Consider the following 16674-nt stretch of genomic DNA (forward strand, 5'->3'; position numbering starts at 1 on the left):
GGGTAGTGGGTTGAGAGGGTTTTCAGTTTCTTCAGATAAAGATCCTTCATTTTTCTGTGTGTCTGTATAACTGGAATAATGGAGAGGAGGGGATTTGCAGAGGTAATGAGTTTAGATGGTGGGGCTCTAGTGGTTGGTGGAGGAAGGAAGCTACAAATTTCACTATTCAGTTTCTAAATTTTCACCTACTCTCCCTGTTTCCACATCAACATTTCACTTCTTGCTTTTTCTGTGTGGGATGCACCTGAGCTTGGAGCCATTCTGATTCAGTTTTGCTGGAGATCATACCTCATTCCTGTCGGGGTGAGTTGAACGGGGGTGGGGTGAGGGGGGAAAGCGAGCATAATAGAAGGTTAGTGTAAGTCCCTACAGAGATAGTTTCAAAAAATCCTATTTACTCTGCAGTATCCCTAGAGGGGCTTAGAAATTGGAGGTACTGAAAGAGGCAAGAGGGCAGAATCAATCCCCGCCCCTCCCACCGACACGGACACACATTCACTCTCCCTCTCTCATGTTGCAGCATGTGTCAGAATTTCCTTTTTAAGGCTGAATAATGTTCCATTATATGTATATACCACATTTTGTTTGTACATTCATCCCTTGATATACACTCGGATTCTTCTACCTTTTTGGCTGTTGTGAATAATGCTGCTGTGAACATGGGTGAAAAGATATCTATTTGAGTCCCTGCTTTCAGTTCTTTTGGGTATATGCCCTGAAATAGAACTGCTGGATCATATGGTAATCATTTAATTTAAGGAACTGCCATACTGTTTTCCCTAACTGTTTTCCATAGCAGTTGCACCATTTTACATTGCCACCAGCTGTGCGCAAGTGTTGGGTTAACTATTTAGTATCAGAAAAGTAAATCTAAGTATGCAGACAAAAAAACTCTCAGTAACATTTATTTGGAGCAGGTACTTGTGAAGTCAGGGTGCGGTCAGCCATGACAGCTTAGGAAATAAAATTTGGGGGCTTGGTGGGAGAAAAAAAAGGCATTTATCGAGTGCTTGTCATAAGCCATGGTATTATCTCAATATTTTTAGATTAAAACTCTGAGTTTTTCTTAGCTCACTCAGAATTGCATAGCTAATGTGTAAAGAATTTGGATCAGCCCCATCTCTGGAAGAGTGTGAGCCTAACTACACAACGCTACAGTTAACTTAATTTTTTCCCTTTAGGCTGTGATAAACAGGAAGAAGAAAGAGAAGATGAACTTTAAAACTTTTTCCAAGTTATTTCTTTTTTCCTAACTTTTTATTATAAAAAATTTTAAGCATACAGAAAAGCTGAAAGAATAATACAGTGATCTTATTTATATAGATTTCCTCCTAGATTCAACAGCTGTTAATATTTTATGTTATATATGCAGTGAATCATTTGAAAGATTTCTTTTTTTTCTTAAATTCATGAGAAACAGAGAGGCAGAGAGAGAAGTAGGCTCCCTGTGGAGTAGAGAGCCCGAGCAGAACTTGATCCCAGGACCCTGGGATCATGACCTGAGCTAAAGGCAGACGCTTAACTGACTGAGGCACCCAGGCACCCCAACCCTTTTTTTTAATTTATGAGAGACAGAGGCAGAGGCAGATGTAATGAGTCATTTAAAAGTAAACTATAGACATCATGATACTTTACTCTTTTTTTTTTTTTTTTTTTTTTTTTTAATTTTATTTGACACAGAGAGAAAGAGCATGAGCAGAGTGAGCAGCAGGGAGAATGCATGAGCAGAGGGAGAAGCAGGATCCCTACTGAGCAGGGAGCCTAGTTTGGGGCTCTATCCCGGGACTCCGGAATCATGACCTGAGCCAAAGGCAGATGCTTAACACTGAGCCACCCAGGTGTCCCATGATACTTCATTCTTAAATATTTCAGCCTTCATTTTCTAAAAGTAACCACATAATTACATTAACTTTAAAACATTTAAGAAAATAATTATATAACCAGTGCGTGTTTAGTCTTCCAATAACTCCCAGTTTCCCCCGTTGCATCCCAAACATACTACATGTTTATTTAGTTAGCTATTTTTATAATACCATTTACTTGAGTGATACTTTCTTTCTTTTTTAAAAATTTTTACCTTTTTTTAAAAAAAATACAATTAATTAATTTTTTAAAGATTGTTTATTTATTTGACAGAGATCACATGTAGGCAGAGAGGCAGGCAGAGAGAGAGGAGGAAGCAGGCTCCCTGCTGAGCACACAGCCGGATGTGGGGCTCCATCCCAGACCCTGGGATCATGACCTGAGCCAAAGGCAGAGGCTTTAACCCACTGAGCCACCCAGGCGCCCCTTTACCTCTGTTTTTAATCTGGAACTGTCCTGCTCCCTTTTTCCTTTATATGACATTGACTTTTGGAAGGTACTAGTTCAACATACCTTCTTATTTTGTAGGTTTTTTTATACTCATAATTTCTTTTTTTTTTTTTAAAGATTTTATTTATTTTTTTGACAGAGAAAGATCACAAGTAGGCAGAGAGGCAGGCAGAGAGAGAGGAGGAAGCAGGCTCCCTGCTGAGCAGAGAGCCCGATGTGGGGCTCGATCCCAGGACCCTGGGATCATGACCTGAGCCGAAAGCAGAGGCCTTAACCCACTGAGCCACCCAGGCGCCCCTATACTCATAATTTCTAAACATTTATTTTATCATGGTATTTATTTTTTTTAAGATTTTATTTTTATTTTATTTCTTGTAAAGGTTTTATTTATTTGTGAGTGAGTGTGTGAGAGAGCAAGCTTGAGCAGTGGGAAGGGCAAAGGGAGAGGGATTAGAGATAAGTAGACTCCCCTCTGAGCAGGAAACACAACATGGGACTGGATCCCAGAACCTTGAGATGCTGACCTGAGCCTGAGGCAGCTGCTTAAACCATTGAGCCACCCAGGGTACCCTTAAAGATTTTATTTTTAAGTAATTTCTACATCAGTGTTGTGGTATTTAGCTTGATTCTTTGTATTTATTATAACTAGAAATTAGGTATCAAGATCAAGCCTGATTAATCCAGATTAAATAGTTTTGGTAAGAATATTTCATAAGTGTACTTCATATTGCATCCCCTTTGAAGGCATATAATATTAAGATTGTGCCATTAGTAAATTGGTTGAGGTGACCATAATCCCCATTACACTAGTTCATTTTTCTGTTTACATTTAGTTTGTAATCTGTGTGTTGATGATTTGTGAATATCTAATTTCCTAGCAATTTTTTACTTGATGGCTTCAGTATTAATTAATGATTTTTGCCTGAGTCACCCATTCTTTTCATGCTTAAAGAATGATGCCAAACTATTTCTAAATAAAGGAATTAGATTTGGGAATGGAGAATTCAAAATAATTTGTTACTCTTGTATTTAGATTAAAATTTGGCATTCTATTTTGATTTTGGGTACCAGAGTAAATACGTTCATTGGTATGATTAGAATCTATGGTAAACACTTTTCTTGTATTCTTAATTCATCACAATTTGAATTTTGGAAAGTTACTTGCAGAATGCTTTTCATTAAAGATTGAGTGTAGTAGTCCAGTTACAATAGTTATCGGTTATAATACTAGTAATATGGGCCCAAAATATGAAGTCCTGCCAGTTTTTTTGAATATACTGAATATATATTAGTATAGTGTCTTAAATACTATATATATTTCAAAATTATGACCTCTATTTCATAATGTTCTCTGTTGACTAATATAAATTAACTATATACCTATATGAATTCACATTTAAATAGATTATATGACTTCCTTCAGAGCACGCATCATTTTAGTCATCATTTTATGATCTTTGCCATGTACTCAATAATTGATTTGAAGAAAAAAATACTTTTTATTAAGAAATTAATTCTGTCTGTTCGCTTTGCACTAGAAATTTAAGTAACTATTCTTGTTAGTTTTTTTTTATAGAAAGTGTATATATTTTCTTTAGATATTATTTAATTCAGAACCACTTTCAGTGGTTTGACATGTGGAACCATGTTCTGGAAAGCTGATGACCCAGGGCATTCATTTTCTGGCTGAATCACTGATGAACTTTATACCTTAAAGGAGTAAGTAATCACCAGTTTTCATTTTTCTCCTTTGAGGATGATGAAAATATCAGGATTAGTAAATTCTGTCAGGCTTTTTTGAGTTGGGCCAAAAGTTGATGTAGTGAGTACAGTTTGAGCTAGAATTTATGTTTCTTGAGGACAGAAACAACAATAATAAAAACAATAATAACAGTAATTAACACTTACAGAACTGTACTCAGCACTTTGTATTTTTATTTAATTTTTACATCTTCTTAAAGTTTAGTTAGATATTAGCCTCTTGTAAGTACTGAATGGAAGCTCAGGAAATTTAAGTAACTTGCCCAAGGATATTAAGTATGTAGTCTGTCTAAGTTTTAGATCATTGTGTAGTTTGACTTAAGGGCTCCAGCTCTAAACTATTGTGCAAACTGTGTTAATGTTTTTAAATCTCCTTCATTCAGAATTGTTCCTTACATTATGAGCTAGTTTGCCAAATAAACGAACCAGACTTCAGAGGAAAAGTAGGACTTAGGTAAGTGGAGATGATGGAGACGGACTTGTTAGGGGGAATGGTGTGAGCAAGATCGTAGAGATAGGAGTGTACATTGCCATGTTCTGTGGTCTGTGACTAGAACCATTCAGCTAGGATTGGTGATCTTGTACAAAGTTGGGAAAAAGCACCTCATGCCAGTTGAAAGTTTGCCACAATATGCCTGCTGTTTGCCAGGATAGGGAGTTTGGACTTCATTCTGTGGACAACAGCAAGGCATAGTTTTTTATTTTATTTTATTTTTTTTAATAGAGTAATTTATTCAAATTGGTATTTTAGGAATACTAATTTGTTAGCATTGTGTAGGATGAATTGGCTGAGAGAAAAATTAGAGACAGGGATATTGGAGACTACTGTAGTAATAAAATGGAGTGATTTAGTGGTAAAATGATTGATACTCCTGGACATGGGAAAGAAAAGATTTTGAGAGGGAATGTATGCTTGAGCTTCATGATTATCAAATATGTAGCAAGAAAGGAGGAATTTTTATATTTAATTTTATAGTCTCAGATGGAGGGAATAAAATGTTGGTGGGTCTGCAGGAGAACTAGTTGAAAAAGATGGATAGGAGTTTGAGATACAGGCAAATACCTTTATGTTAAGAGTTCTGTTATCAGGGTGCCTGGGTGACTCAGTGGGTTAAGCCTCTGCCTTTGGCTCAGTCATGATCCCAGGGTCTTGGGATCGAGCCCCGTATCAGGCTCTCTGCTTGGCAGGGAGCCTGCTTCCCCCTCTCTCTGCCTGCCTCTCTGCTGGCTTGTGATCTCTGTCAAATTAATAAATAAAATCTTTTAAAAAGTTTCATAGTGGCAGGCAACAAATACTGCTTTTTCTGTGGGCAGCAATAACCTCAGATCCTCTCTTAGGTAGCCAGCTGTTAACAGCCATTTAAAGGTCTCAAAAAGGGGCGCCTGGGTGGCTCAGTGGGTTAAGCCGCTGCCTTCGGCTCAGGTCATGATCCCAGGGTCCTGGGATCAAGCCCTGCATCGGGCTCTCTGCTCAGCAGGGAGCCTGCTTCCTCCTCTCTCTCTGCCTGCCTCTCTGCCTGCTTGTGATCTCTCTCTGTCAAATAAATAAATAAAATCTTTAAAATAAAATAAAATAAAGGTCTCAAAAAAATCAAGATTATGCATGGTTCCTTAACCTTTACTCCATCCTAACAACTTAGCAATTTACCTTCTATTTGTCTTCCCTCTTCTGGCCTCCCTCATCATTGTCCTTATCTCTCCTGCTACTACTTCAGCCTTTAGATTAGTTTGGGACCTTTTTACAGTCTTCTCTCTGGCTTTGCTAATCATTCTGTTGGTTTTCTAGTGTCTCTCATTAGCACTTGCCAAATCTTTGTTTAGAGTTTTAGATCCTTATATTCAGCTGCCTCTTTGACCTAGTCACTATTAGATGTTTCACCGAACTGTAAAATTAACATGTTCAAAACTCAGCCTTCGTTACTCAAATTTGTCTTGCTGTGTATGTTCCTTATCTCAGTGCTTGAAAACTAGATTCTACACTTTACCTTCATCCAACCTGTAGCCAAATCTTGTTAGTTCCAGTCACCATTTTTTATATCTGTCTCCTTTCCCTGTCCTTTCCACTAGTCTTACTTAGTTCAAATTACCATTATTTCTAGCCTAAATTATTGTATAACTGCCTCCTTATTGGGCTCCCTACTTTAGATCCGTGATCTTTCATTTCATTTTTCATGCTACAGCCTAAGTGATAGCTAGAGATCTGATCACATATTTGATTATATCACTTTTCTCTTTATGAGATGATGTTTAAATTCCTAAAAATGTCCTCCAAGGCTTTTGTTTACCTCTTTAGCTTCTCCTTGGTGCTCCTTGCTGCAGAACTTTGTCTACCCATTATCCCTAGTCCCACCTTTTTACTGCACTTAGCTGTGTCTTCTCATATTTTAGGACTCCACTTGAAAGGGAGGCCTTTGCTATTTCCTAGATGAGGTTAGGTCCCCTTGGTGTCTCTTCCCATGTCACCTTGCCCTAATTCCATCCTGACTTTATTCACTTCATTTTAATCACTTCTTAATTGTCCTCTTCACTAGACACAGAGCCTGTGAAATCTGGGGGCTGTGGTTATCTTGTTTCACATCAGGGTCCTCTGGGTAGTCAATAACTGTTTGGGAAATGAACAAGTTATACTGCAATTCAGCCCTTTCTGCCTGCTGTGAAGAGATATCTGGTGGTTATTCAGGAAAATTTTGGCAGGTATTTCAAAGTAAGATCAGCAGAAAAGTGATAATGGGATGAGAAGTTGATCAGCAGCTCACAGACAATGGTTAAATTGTCAGGTGAACACAAGAGGTAGATATTAATGGCATGAGAACTAGGAAGGAAAGTCACTATGTGGATGATAATAATTGTATTGTGTTTGACTCACCCTGAATTATCAGAACTGCCATTTTGTACACTCCAATCTCAAAAAAATGAAGCTTATCACTATATTATGCAAAAAGGAAATTTTGCTTTTAATCTGCATATATTTACAAAACCCATAAGGGCATTATAAATGGAATTGTAATTTATTTAGACATAAAATTAGATAGAAATTAAGATTAATTTTGTTCCAACAATCAGATAGTTTTTAATACCATTTTAACAGCATTTATTAAATAGTTCATTCTTTGCACTCTGATGTAGAATGCCAGTTTTTATCCTATACTAAAATCATGTGTGCTTGGATTTATTATTATTTTCTAAATTATTTATTTATCTATTTATTTAAATTTTTTTTATTTTTTAAATATTTTTATTTATTTATTTGACAGACAGAGATCACAAGTAGGCAGAGCAGCAGGCAGAGAGAGAGAGAGAGAGAGGAGGAAGCAGGCTCCCTGCTGAGCAGAGAGCCCGATGCGGGTCTCGATCCCAGGACCCCGGGATCATGACCTGAGCCGAAGGCAGTGACTTTAACCCACTGATCCACCCAGGCGCCCCAATATTTTTTTATTTTTAAGTAATCTCTGTACCCTTTGTAGGACTGGAAATCACAACCTGGAGATCAACAGATGCATGATCTACTGACTAAGCACCAGCTGCCTCCTTGGGTCTGTTTTTAGCTTTCCAGTTCTTATATTTATCAGTTCATTTCTGCTCAAGTAACACTCTTATCTTTACTGTATCTTTAGAGTAGATTTGGTATCTATAGGGCAAGGCCCCCCTGCTTCCGTACTCTTTTTCAGAATTTTCTTGGCGTTTTAAAATATCAGGCTTATTGAGGTATAATTTACTTAAGATAAAATTTATCCGTTTATAGTATATGGTTCAGTGAGTTTTTTTGTTTTTTTAAGATTTTATTTATTTATTTGACAGACAGAGATCACTAGTAGGCAGAGAGGGGAAGCAAGCTCCCTGCTGAGCAGAACTCCCCATGTGATGCGGGACTCTATCCCAGGACCCTGAGTTGATGACTGGAGCTGAAGGCAAAGGCTTCACCCACTGAGCCCCCTAGGTGCCCTGAGTTCAGTGAGTTTTAATAAGTGTGCATTGTAGCCACCAGCACAGTCATGATATTTTATCTAAGTTCACGATGTTCCCTTTTGCCACTTGTTGCTCTTACCTCCAATCCCCAGGGGTGATTTGTCTTTTGTCCCACTAGTTTTGCCTTTTCCAGAATGTGATGTAAGTTGAATCTTAATCTGTCTTCTTTATGTTTGGCTTCTTTCACTTAGTATATTGCTTTGAAGACTAGTCAGTATTGTTGCATTAATCAGTTTATTCCTTTTATTTCTCAGTAGTAATTCATTGCATAGAGATATTACAATTTGTTTTTTCATTCTCCAGTTGATGACATTTGGATTGTTTCTGTTTTTTGATGATTGTGAATAAGCCTGCTATAGTCATTCACAGATAAATCTTGTGGTGGACACATGCTTTCATTCTCTTGAGCACATATCCAGAAGTGGAATCACTGGGTTGTATGGTTAAGTTTATATTTAACTTCTAAGAAATTTCTGTACTTTTCTAAAGTGGCTGTACTTTTTTTGTTACCGCCAGCCCTTGATATTGTTATTGTCTACTAAATCTTCATCATCTTAGTGGATATGTAGTAGTGGTTCCTTATGGTTTTAATTTGCAGTTCCCTAATGACTTCTGCTGTTGAGCATCATTTTATGTGCTTATTTTCCATTCCTGTCTCTTCTTTGAAGTGTCTGTTCAGATTATGTGTTATTTTAATTTTTAAATTGCAGTCATTCTTTATATATTCTGTGTACAAGTTCTTTATCAGATACATATTTCACAAATGTAGTCTCCCGTTCTGTGACTTTGCATTCCCTTAATATTGTCCTTCACACTTTCTCATAGCAGAAAAATGTAATTTTGGTGAAGTCCACTTCATAATTTCTTTTATGGTTCCTGCTTTTTGTGTCTTAACTGAGAGAGCTTTGCCTAACCCAGGGTCACACAGGTTCTCTCTTATGTTTTCTTTTAGATACTTTATAGTTTTAGGTTTTTACCTTTAGAACTGTAGTACATTTTGAGAATTTTTGTATTTGAGGTTTGGATCAAAGTTCCCTTACTCTTATTTTTCCTTGTTGATTAAATTGAAATTATTTTGTGAAGTCCACTCTCCTGCCCCACCCCCACTCCCACCCCAATCACCTAGGGGTTTTCATTAAATTTATTGATTACTTTATAATTAAAAGCTACATGTATGCTTTACCTATTCTTATATTCTTTTATATCTTCATAACATTTATCGATAATTTTCAGAAACTTTATTTATTTATTAAGATTTTATTTATTTTTATTTTTAATTTTAATTTTTTTTTTTAGGGACTAACACACCCTTTTAATATGTTTTTAAATATTTTTAAGGTTTAAAAAGTGTTTAAAGTTTGTAGTTCCTAGTAGGAAAACATTATCTGAATGAAAACCCTAATGGCAAACCATTGTAGAATATTTCAGTTGCGTGGGGAGCAGAGGGGTAGGGATTCTCTTCACAGCACCCCAGCTCTCTTCATGAGAAGGTCGGAGGTACACTGGTTTGTATTATTGCGACATCCATTAGGTGAGCGAAGTTGCTTTTCCTTCAGCAAGGGCTTTATTTGTTAGATGGCATTATGCTTGACCTCCAAATTTGGCTGACAATTTACTGATGAGATTCATAACCTTTGGGTGTTCTGATATTTTGACATATTCGCTGGGTTCTGGGCCACATCCTGGAAGGCCACCATAACTTCTGGATCCTGCATGGCTGCAAGAACTTCCAGATCACTAAGAATTTCATTGAGCCCAGGCATTCCTGCCATCCCAGGCATCCCCCCTGCCATTCCAGGCATTCCTCCAGGAAAATTACCAGGCATTCCCCCAGGAAAGCCACCTGGGAAAGAGCCATACTGAGCTCCTGATTGTTGTCTGGCTTCTTCCTCCCTCTGGGCTCTCTCATGTTCTTCCCGAGCCTTCTTTCTTTCTTTCTTTGATCTCTCGCTCTTCACGTTTTCGCTCATATTTTCTCCGATGTTCAGCAATTTTCTGGGCCCTCGGTTGAACTTCTTTCAGCATTGCACTAGCATCTTCATCATAATCCAGTTTACAAGCAAAGGCAAGAGCATGTGCTGCTTCTTCCCAATGACCCAGAAGTCTGTGTGCTTTCCTGCGCCACTTAAAAGGCTGAGCTGAATCAGGATTTATTTCAATAGCTCTGTCACAGTCTCGAATGGCAGCATTTGGCTTCTGTAATTTGATGAAGACACTGGCTCTCTTGGCATACAGAATGGCCAAGCGAGGATTTAATTTGATGGCATCTGTGAACAAGTCAATGGCTTTCTGTAGTTCACCACCATTTAGGGCATCAATGGTAGCCTTTTTTTTTTTATCATTTGCCTGATCCATCATTTCCTCAGTTATCTCTACATTTTCATCTCCCATTTCTTGAGGGGCATCAGTATCTGGTTCAGTCACACCTTCATTGGCAATTTCTAGATCACTCTCCTCACTTGATGGTTCATCTGTCTTTATGTATTCCTCCGCCTTCTTACTATCTTGTTTTTCTTCCTTGATACTGTCTTCTGATTTAGTTTTATGAGTGGCAGGTGGTATTTTACCCCCCATGCTCTCCACCCACTCCCGCGGGAAACGCATTTCCTCGGTGTGCAGAACGCTCGGATCCTGCTTACACATTTTCACGAAAGCCCGAAGCTCGCTGTTCCAGAGGCAGTGGCAGGCGCAGCTGAGGTTGCAAACCGATTCCAGGCGCGGGTACTAGCTCAGCGTGATCCTGTGGAAGGGGGCGGCTCTAAGATTTTATTTATTTCTCAAAGATCACAAGTAGGCAAAAAGGCAGGCGGGGGGTGGGGGGGGGAGCAAGCTCCCTGCTGACTAGAGAGCCCAATGGGGACTCGATCCCAGGACCCTGGATCATGACCTGAGCTGAAGGCAGAGGCATTAACCCACTGAGCCACCCAGGTGCCCCAAATTTATCGATATTTAATATAGATTATGAGTTTTCTTATGGTATTTTGTTTCATTTTGGGGAGTCCCCTCCCCCAGATTATTACGGGTATATAAGAAAGCTTTTGTTTTTTCTGCATATACTTGATAATTGGGTATGTAAGTATATAGTAGTGAAAGGTTTTCATTTCTTCATAATCAGGAACAGGTTTCTTTTCTTTCCTTCCTTCCTTTCTTTCTTTCTTTTTTTTTTTTAAGTAGCCTCTATTCCCAGTGTGGGGCTTGAACTAATGACCCTGAGATTGAGAATCACATGTCTACTGACTGAGCCAACCAGGGGCCCCAAGAAACAAATTGAATCACAATCAGGTACTTTGTGATATTCAGGAAATAATTTCTTGTGATACTTCAAGCATTGTTTGTCTTTGAAATCTGAGATCTCTGTTAGCAGAGTATAACTGTTGAGCTTGACAAACATTTTTAGTGCTTAGGTGCTGTGGTAGGTTTTAGTAAAAATTACAAAATCAATAATACGTTTCTGCCTTAAAGAACCTTAAGCAGTCTAGCAGGATACTAGAAAAAGTAATTATAATATTTAATGCTATAAGTTAAACACCACAAGACGGATGGGAAGTAATATTGGGACTAGTGGAAATGGGAGTAGGCAGATATTAAGAAAGGGGGAAGAGGTGCACGAGGGAGGAGGGGATGTTTGAGAGAACCTTTGAAGGACAGTATGGTAGGATTTCAGTAAAGAAATAAAGGAATTGGGACTCCTGCGCGGCTCAGTCAGTTAGTGTTTGCCTTCAGTTCAGTTTGTCTGGCTCCTTACTCAGTGGGGAGCCTGCTTCACCCTCTGCTGTCACTCCCCCATTTGTGCATACTTTCTCTCTCTCTCTCTCTGTGTCAAATAAATACATAAGATCTTTAAAAAAATGAAGGAGGGGCACCTGGGTGGCTCAGTGGGTTAAAGCCTCTGCCTTCAGCTCCGGTCGTGATCCCAGGTTTCTGGGATCAAGCCCCGCGTTGGTCCCTCTGCTTGGTGGGGGAGCCTGCTTCCTCCTCTCTCTCTCTCTCTGCCCGCCTGTCTGCCTACTTGTGATCTCTGTCTGTCAGATAAGTAAATATAAACAATAACAAAAAAAGGAATTCTAGGTAGAGAGCATTATTTGAAGTGTAACATTCATGAAACTTGATAGGAAAGCAGTGATGCAATGCCGTAAAAGCTAAAGGAAGAAAATAATTTTGAGATGTTTGATTATAGTTCTGACATTATATATTGCTAAGCATCTTTCTCCTAGCCCTTCGCTTCTGATTTTAAAATATCAGTGTGTTTTATAAGACAAATTCTGTTCTGAAGTCAGTGCAAGTTTTGTACATATATAACTTATGAATATATAACTTTGTGAAGGATATATTATCTATTGCTGTGTAACAAACTTAAAACTTAGTGGCCTAAAATACAACCATTTTGTTACATTTGATGATTTTATGTGTCAGAAATTCCAGCAGGATTTACTAGGTGATTTTGCTTCATGCGGGGTTGACTTGGGTTTCTCAGCGGTGGTCAGTTGGTGGCTGGTCTTTTTTAGTAGGTCCCAAGATGGCTTTACTCACTTGGGTGTTTTCTCATCCCTCTGATAACTAGATGCAAAGCTGAGCCCCTCTCTGTCTGTGTCATCTTGGGGCCTTTCCACATAATCTCATCAGGATAGTTGCATTTCTTACATGATAGCTTAGGACTCCAAGAGACCTCAGTGTAAACAGCAAGGCTTCTTATAACCTAGCTTTGGAAGTCTGAATCATTTCCTCCCTGTACACACATTAAGGCATTAATATTTGTAATGTATTACAAATTATATTAAAATAATTAAAATAAATTAAAATAAGAATTTGTAATATATTACATAATAGGTATATTTGTTTTATAAAATTTCTTTTAGAGTACATTCTAAATTGAAAATAGATAAAACACCTATAGGAACATTATTTAATGATATTAATATAAAACTTTTTAAAATTTAGAACTTTAATTCATCATATGAGAAACATAATTAAGAGTATACAGTAAGAGTAGTGGTTCCTATATATGCTGTTATTATTAACTGAAAACTGTATGATTTACTGTTTGCATTATAGAGTATAATAGTAATTAAATATTCTAATTGTATAATGTTGACTTTAGAGATCTAGAATGCCCCATTTTGTGTGTGAATCACATTTTATATAATAGCTGTAGTATAAAATTCAGTGACCAGAGTGTTTTAAGTTTGTGATCTAGATACTGAGTATAATGCCTCAGTACTTTTATGTCTTGCTTTTACAATATTTTGAGAGGAGGAAAACTAATTGTACTTCTGTTTTGGAGGCAGATCTTTTGTGGTAGGTCAGTGAAATAAGCCTGACCTGAACTTTTTGATTACAGTAGGAGAGGGAGCCCAGACCACTATTTCTTGTTATGCCTAGCTTGGCTTTCATGTAGCTACATATATCTTTATTTTTTGTTTTCCTTTTAGTGATTCTGTGTTTTTGTGGCTACTGTAACTGTACTGTTTTATCACTCTATGTGTGTTTTTCTAGATGATTTCTGAATGTGATTCTACTATTTCTATTTAATAATGATAAGTGCCTATGATATATATACTGGGCATAGTGTTGGAAATAATGTACATGTTGCCTTTAATCATAAAAATCTAAAAGATAAGTGCTACTATGTTTGACAGATGAGAATACTGAGGCACAACACAGTTAATAAGTAATTTGTTTTGTGTCACTTAGTGGCAGGAGCAGCTGGTAATTAAGTATGTCTAATTACAAAGCCAGAGTTATTTCCAGTGTATTACAGTATGTTTAGAATTTCTTAATACCCAGCTATCTTAAACTACATCATTTTCAATGTTCTCTTCCTTGGTTTTTTTTGGTCTCAATATGTTAGCCAGAGCAACCTGCTTATTCCTGAATAGTAAAAGAGGAAAGTATTGTACTGTTTGAACATCTCATAATGTCTTCAGGCAGAAACATTTTTTGCATTATTGTATAAAACATAGGACGTTGTTGCTGTAGGAGTCATACTAAATTTTTCCCTTTCTTTAATAAGAAAAGCAGAAAGAAAGAATCATAAAATACTAGCTGAGAAAGATTCATCAGAGATCAGTTAGCATAAGCCCCCGATTTTTACAAGTAGAAGCAGCAGAAGCTCCATAACGCTCCCTCAGTTCAGCAGTTCACAAGTCCTTAATGTTCTTAGTTACTGGAACTGCACAGGTCTTTCATATCTCAGGGTTCTTAACACGGAGCAGCTTTTACAGTTAAGTCCATAAGGACCTTTAACCGTTTTAGCATTTGCCCTAAGTGTGGATGATTTTCTTCTTAGCCTTCCAAGTTTCTGGAACCCATTTCTATGTCATTCCTGCCCCTATTATACAACTTCCTACTGGGGAAGTTTTGGTGCAGAAGAGCTAGAAGTAGTGCTGCTACTAGAACAGGTACACAGAGAAGCAGAATTCAAATCATAAGAGAGGGAGGAGGAAGCAGTGGTCATTTCTAGTTGTAGGGATCAAGGAGTCCTTAATGAAAAGCTGAAATTCAGCTGAATCTTGCAGGATGTATAGGATTTTGGTCTGCAAGAGTTGGGATGGGCATAGGCCTTCTACCTAAAGGGAGTAAGACTTGAGTAGTAATGAATAAAAAAAATCTAGAATCTTGTGTACATATATATATGGTTGGATAGTAGAAGAAATGATTCATGTGTGAGTCTGCACTATACAGATTCTTGAATGGCATAGTGTGGGCATTTTCTTTTTTATTTACAAAAGGTGTATTCATTTGTTTAAAGTGGAAGAGAGTGACATGATAAACTATAATTTCAAGGAATATTTTTTGGCTACTGCTGGGATTGGTGGAGAGGAGAGAAACAGTAAGTAGGAAGATCACTTCTTTCAAAAGAGAATTAATCAATTATGATGATAGTTGTGGAAAGGGAAAGGAAGATGGACATATTTCAGTAGATTGAACTAAGCAAGTGCTTTAATGTTAGGGAAAAACTGAAGAGGAGAGTATAAAGGTTTTGAGAATTTTGAATTTGAATGTTGGGGAATATTAATGGAATTAAAAGAAAGGCTTGAATCTTATTTATATAAGAAAGATGATAATTTTAGTGTTAAATATTTTTTAATTAAAATTTTTTATTCTTTAAAAATTTATTTATTATTTTTATTGACATATAATGTATTATTTGCCCCAGAGGCACAGGTCTGTGAATAGTCAGGCTTACACACTTCACAGCACTCACCATTTCACATACCCTCCCCAATGTCCATAACCAACCACCCTTTCCATACCCCCCTTACTCCAGCAACCCTCGGTTTGTTTTGTGAGAGTAGGAGTCTCTTACGGATTTTCTCCCTCCCAGTCTCATCTTGTTTCATTTTTTCTTTCCCTACCTCCCAGACCTCCCACTCTGCCTCTCAAATTCCTCATATCAGGGAGATCATATGATAATTGTTTTTCTCTGATTGACTTATTTCGCTCAGCCTAATACCCTCTAGTTCCATCCATGTTGTTGCAAATGGCAAGGTTTCATTTCTTTTGATGGCTGCATAGTATTCCTCTGTGTGTGTGTGTGTGTGTGTGTATATATATATATATATATATATATATATATATATATATATATATCACATCATCTTTATCCATTCATCTGTGGATGGACACCTAGGTTCTTTCCATAGTTTGGCTACTGTGGATTTTGCTGCTATAAACATTCAGGTGCATGTGCCCCTTAGGATCACTACATTTGTGTCTTTAGGGTAAATACCCAGTAGTACGATTGCTGGGATGTAGGGTAGCTCTGTTGTCAACTTTTTGAGGAACCTCCATGCTGCACCAGCTTGCATACCCACCAACAGTGTAGGAGGGTTCCCCTTTCTCCGCATCCTCGCCAGCATCTGTCATTTCCTGACTTGTTAATTTTAGCCATTCTGACTGGTGTGAGGTAGTATCTCATTGTGGTTTTGATTTGTATTTCTCTGATGCTGAGTGATGTTGAGCATTTTTTCATGTGTCTGTTCATGTCCTCTGCCCATTTTTTGATTGGATTATTTGTTCTTTGGGTGTTGAGTTTGATAAGTTTTTTATAGATTTTGGATACTAACCCTTTATCTGATAAGTCATTTGTGAATATTTTCTCCCATTCTGCAGTTGTCTTTTGGTTTTGTTGACTGTTTCCTTTGCTGTGCAAAAGCTTTTGGTCTTCATGAAGTGCCAGTAGCTCATTTTTGTCCTTGCATCCCTTACCTTTGGTGATGTTTCTAGGAAGAAGTTGCTGCGGCTAAGGTCGAAGAGGTTGCCACCTGTGTTCTTCTCAAGGATTTTGATGGATTCCTGTCTCACATTGAGGTCTTTCATCCATTTTGAGTCTATTTTTGTGTGTGGTGTAGGGAAATGGTCCAGTTTCATTTTTCTGAATGTGGCTGTCCAACTTTCCCAATACCATTTGTTGAAGAGACTATCTTTTTTCCATTGAACATTCTTTCCTGCTTTGTCGAAGATTAGTGGACCATGGAGTTGAGGGTCTATTTCTGGGCTCTGTTCTGTTCCATTGATCTATGTGTCTGTTTTTGTGCCAGTACCATACTGTCTTGATGATGACAGCTTTGTAATAGAGCTTGAAGTCTGGAATTGTGATGCCACCAACTTTGGCTTTCTTTTCCAACATTCCTC

At 37.7% G+C, this 16674-nt stretch overlaps 2 protein-coding genes across 5 annotated transcripts in view; one reads left to right on the plus strand and one right to left on the minus strand.

Moving 5' to 3' along the window:
• TMEM60 (transmembrane protein 60) overlaps window positions 1-16674 on the minus strand; it is a 216442-nt gene that overhangs the window by 141053 nt on the left and 58715 nt on the right. Inside the window, exon 3 of one of the 2 annotated variants that reach the window (XM_059170933.1) lies at window positions 10649-10780. The exons of the other annotated variant lie outside the window; for it this stretch is intronic. Coding sequence (XP_059026916.1) covers window positions 10765-10780 — 16 coding nt within the window. The 3' untranslated portion in view covers window positions 10649-10764. Of the gene's footprint in view, window positions 1-10648; window positions 10781-16674 lie in introns of those variants that run through there. 2 annotated transcript variants of the gene reach the window in all.
• The window catches only part of RSBN1L (round spermatid basic protein 1 like), a 68272-nt gene that overhangs the window by 5593 nt on the left and 46005 nt on the right, over window positions 1-16674 (plus strand). The gene's annotated exons all lie outside the window — the stretch shown is intronic.

This window comes from Mustela lutreola, chromosome 4 (genome assembly GCF_030435805.1).
Source record: "Mustela lutreola isolate mMusLut2 chromosome 4, mMusLut2.pri, whole genome shotgun sequence".
NCBI classification, from domain to species: domain Eukaryota; kingdom Metazoa; phylum Chordata; class Mammalia; order Carnivora; family Mustelidae; genus Mustela; species Mustela lutreola.